The sequence below is a fragment of the Sinocyclocheilus grahami genome, unplaced genomic scaffold, assembly GCF_001515645.1.
Source record: "Sinocyclocheilus grahami isolate Dianchi unplaced genomic scaffold, SAMN03320097.WGS_v1.1 scaffold1410.1, whole genome shotgun sequence".
Classification (NCBI taxonomy): domain Eukaryota; kingdom Metazoa; phylum Chordata; class Actinopteri; order Cypriniformes; family Cyprinidae; genus Sinocyclocheilus; species Sinocyclocheilus grahami.
Window position 1 is genome coordinate 90298 of NW_015506589.1, and position 4203 is coordinate 94500.

At 37.2% G+C, this 4203-nt stretch overlaps 1 protein-coding gene across 1 annotated transcript in view; it reads right to left on the bottom strand.

The window, feature by feature from the left end:
- Positions 1–4203, bottom strand: part of LOC107570052 (E3 ubiquitin/ISG15 ligase TRIM25-like) — a 19652-nt gene that overhangs the window by 10738 nt on the left and 4711 nt on the right. Inside the window, exon 2 of the mRNA XM_016256245.1 lies at positions 3797–3807. Coding sequence (XP_016111731.1) covers positions 3797–3807 — 11 coding nt within the window. The remainder of the gene's footprint in view (positions 1–3796; positions 3808–4203) is intronic.

Genomic DNA, 4203 nt, shown 5'->3' on the forward strand with positions numbered 1-4203 from the left:
TTATAAAGCCCTGAATGGTTTAGCACCTCAGTATTTGAATGAGCTCTTATTGCATTATAGTCCTCCACGTCCACTGTTTTTGTCCTATTTAATGCAGCCTAAAAAATCCTTTAACGGATTTTAATATTAGAAATGTGTTAGTGTGTTTTGTGTAAGCCAGGTTAAAGAGATGGGTTTTTAATCTAGATTTAAACTGACAGAGTGTGTCTGCCTCCCGAACAATGTTAGGTAGGTTATTCCAGAGTTTGGACACTAAATAGGAAAAGGATCTAGCGCGCGCAGTTGATTTTGATATTCTAGGTATTGTCAAATTGCCAGAGTTTTGAGAACGCTGTGGACGTGGAGGACTATAATGCAATAATAATAATAATAATATATATATATATATAGAAACGTGGCTTTCTAAGGAAAGATTGCTATCAAATAGCACACCTAGGTTCCTAACTGATGACGAAGAATTGACAGAGCAGCCATCGAGTCTTAGAGAGTGTTCTAGGTAATTACATGCAGAGGTTTTAGGTTAGATAATTAACATCTCTGTTTTTTCAGAATTTAGCAGTAAGAAATTACTCGTCATCCAGTTTTTTATATCGACTATGCATTTCGTTAGTTTTTCAAATTGGTATGTTTCGCCGGGCCGTGAAGAAATGTAGAGCTGAGTATCATCAGCATAACAGTGAAACTAACACTGTGTTTCCTGATGATATCTCCCAAGAGTAACATGTAAAGCGTGAAGAGTAACGGCCCTAGTACTGAGCCTTGAGGTACTCCATACTGCATTTGTGATCGATATGATACCTCTTCATTCACTGCTACGAATTGATGGTGGTCAGATAAGTATGATTTGAACCATGCTAATGCACTTCCACTAATGCCTACAAAGTTTTCTAGTCTATTCATTTCAAATTGACCATTTATTGCTAAATTATTGGAGAGTACTGTAGCTTCCCAGCTTCAGTCTTTCCTAGTGGCAAATAATCTCTTTGACCAATTCCAGTCCGGCTTTCGTCCGCAACATAGTACTGAAACTGCCTTTGTAAAGGTAGTGAACAATTTTTACTCTCTTGCGACACTGGTTCTCTGTCTTTACTTCTGCTACTTGATCTCAGCTCTGTCTTCGATACCATCTCTTATGATTTGCTTCTCTCTCATCTTTCGGCTGTGGGTATATCTGGTACTGCTCTTTCCTGGCTCTCCTCATACCTATGTGATAGACAGTTGTACATCTCTGCTTGGGATTTTAGATCCCCTACTGCCCCCTTGAAACAAGGCATCCCCCAGGGTTTCGTTCTTGGGTCTTTGCTGTTTATTATTTATATTTTACCATTGGGTCAGATACTACAGCGTCATGGCTTTAGCTAACATTTTTATGCTGATGACATTCAAATTTACACGTCATGCAGGCTTTCCCTATCCACCCAAATTGATCAAATTTCTGTTTGCGTTCAGGATATAAAAACATGGCTTAACAATAATTTTCTGAAACTTAATATGGATAAAACTGAGATCATCATTAGTCACCTTTATTTATATAGCGCTTTTAACAAAACAGATTGTGTCAAAGCAACTGAACAGCATTAATTAGGAAATTAGTGTGTCAATAATGCAAAATGACAATAGTAAACACAAATTTTTCAGTTAAAGGCAGTTCATCATTGAATTCAGTGATGTCATCATCCAGCTCAGTTCAGTTTAAATAGTATCTGTTCAATCAAGTCGACGATATCACTGGAAACGAAGTGTCCCCAACTAAGCAAGCCAGAGGCGACAGCGGCAAGGAACCAAAACTCCATCGGTGACAGAATGGAGAAAAATCCTTGGGAGAAACCAGGCTCAGTCGGGGATCTGGTGGCTAAGGTGACCTCGGAATAAGAGAGAAACAGACTAATAACAGCATAGATGCCATTCTTCTAACGATGTAGCAAGTACATCGGGTGTTATGAGAAGTGTTCACCGGTTCCGTTGGACCTAATTAATGCAGCCTAACAATCCTTTAACGGATTTGAATATTAGAAGCGTATTAGTGTGTTATGTATAAGCCAGGTTAAAGAGATGGGTCTTTAATCTAGATTTAAACTGCCAGAGTGTGTCTGCCTCCCAAACAGTGTTAGGTAGATTATTCCAGAGTTTGGGCGCTGTAATTAACTAGTTATTTGGGTCAAGTTGTGGTTTTTCGATGAGAGGCTTAAAAACAGCCAGTTTGAAGGTTTTGGGGACATATCCTAATGACAATGATGAATTAATAATAGTCAGAAGAGGATCTATGACTTCTGGAAGCACCTCTTTTAGGAGCTTAGATGGAATAGGGTCTAACATACATGTTGTTGGTTTAGATCAGCGGTTCCCAAACTGGGGTGCACAGACCGACCAGCAGGGGTGCGCGAGAGAATGCTTTTGATGATCTGTGTGCATTTTTTGAAGGGGCAAGTGAAAGAGAATTTTACTTGCCCGACCGGACAACTAATCTAATCTAATTAAAACATCGAATTAGGGAAGCACCAAAATTTCGGCAAGAATGATTCTGATTTTATTACACTTGGTGTAAATGGCAATTCATAATGGATAATCAATAGTAGGCTAACAAGGTCACGGCAGTTGAGACTCACGTGAGACAATCTCATGGAGAAACTGAAACAAATGAACACAACTGCACACAGAAGTAACATAAAAAATTTAGTTTTTATATTTATTACATAAAGCCTACCCAGTCAACAATTTGATCTCACAATGATGTCACCATGAGCTCACACGATTCTCATGGTGTGGTCATAATGTGTGTGTCACAGTGAGCTAAAAGTGTAACCACACAGTGCACTCACTGTGTACTCATACTGTGGTCAATGTGAGGTCACTGCACACTCACTGTGCGCTCATACTGTGGTCAATGTGAGGTCACTGCACACTCACTGTGCGCTCATACTGTGGTCGCAATGTGTTCACTGCACACTCACTGTGCGCTCATACTGTGGTCAGTTGACGATACTTTGCAAGCCTGAGGCACATGCTGGAAATATTGTTATTTAGCTTACTAATGTTATTAAATAACATTTTATTAAAACCTGCAAAATCCTTTCTGTAGAGAGATCTAAATTAATACTATAGTTTATTGTATATGCAGATTATATTTTAAGTTGTTACACAAAATCAAGCAGTTTATAAGGTTTATCTCTCTATATACTTTAGAACATATCTGCATTTCTGCATCAGTGGATGTAAGGTGTGCTGTAGGTGCAAAACTTTTAGTAATCTTAACCAAGATGTAGCCAAAAATCAGTACGATTGTAAATTCGACTTCAAACGAGTAGTCAAACACAAGTAGTATCATCTATGTTAATGTGACTGTTTTTGCTCGATTTGTTTAATGAAAATAGTTCCAAACAAACTTAGCAGCAGAACTGTCGCGCATCTCTGAGCAACACACCGTGTTAGTGGTGTTTCCTTAGGCTACTGAATGATTCGCATTTTTGAATTAATCATTTGAGTCAATGATTCAGTGGTCCATTCATAAAGACAGGCGCTTGCTTCATTCTTGAATGAATCAGCCATCTGAACGAATAGTTTGAATGCTTCAATGACTCACTCATTTTCAAATTGAAAAGTAACCTTTTTTGGTATTTTTAAAAAATATATATTTGTAAATAAATATATTACAGGTAAATATATTTGTAAATAAAAAAACCTGATGTAAAACCAAGCTCACAGCATTACTTATGCTGTTGTAATTTTGCAGTGTTAATGCATTCATGCTACATTTCAGCTTCATTAAATTGTCTGTGTAAATGCATCTAAATGTCACTTCAGCTGCTTCTGTTTCTCCAGCAGTGGAAAATTTGGTTTTGTTAATACTGATTTCATTTGATTGGTAACAGCCCTATAGAGTCTTATTATATTAAGTGAAATTATTAATAAAATGTAAGAATTTGATATGAAAGATGACACGTGCATTTAATAAGGTTAGGGGGAAATGCCCTTTTATAGGCAAAAAAATTAAAAATAAAGACCTGGAAATCAATTCAAATTAATTTTAATATGCAGTAACTTTAGTCATATAAAACGTAATTTTCCAGCAACAAAATTGTGGCCAGTGAAAATGCTGAGTGGCTAGTAATTTTGGAAAACCACTAGCCACAGTAGCTGGTGAGCAAAAGAGTTAATGTCAAGCCTTGTATACAGTGAATACTTGTATTTATACTTATATTGCAG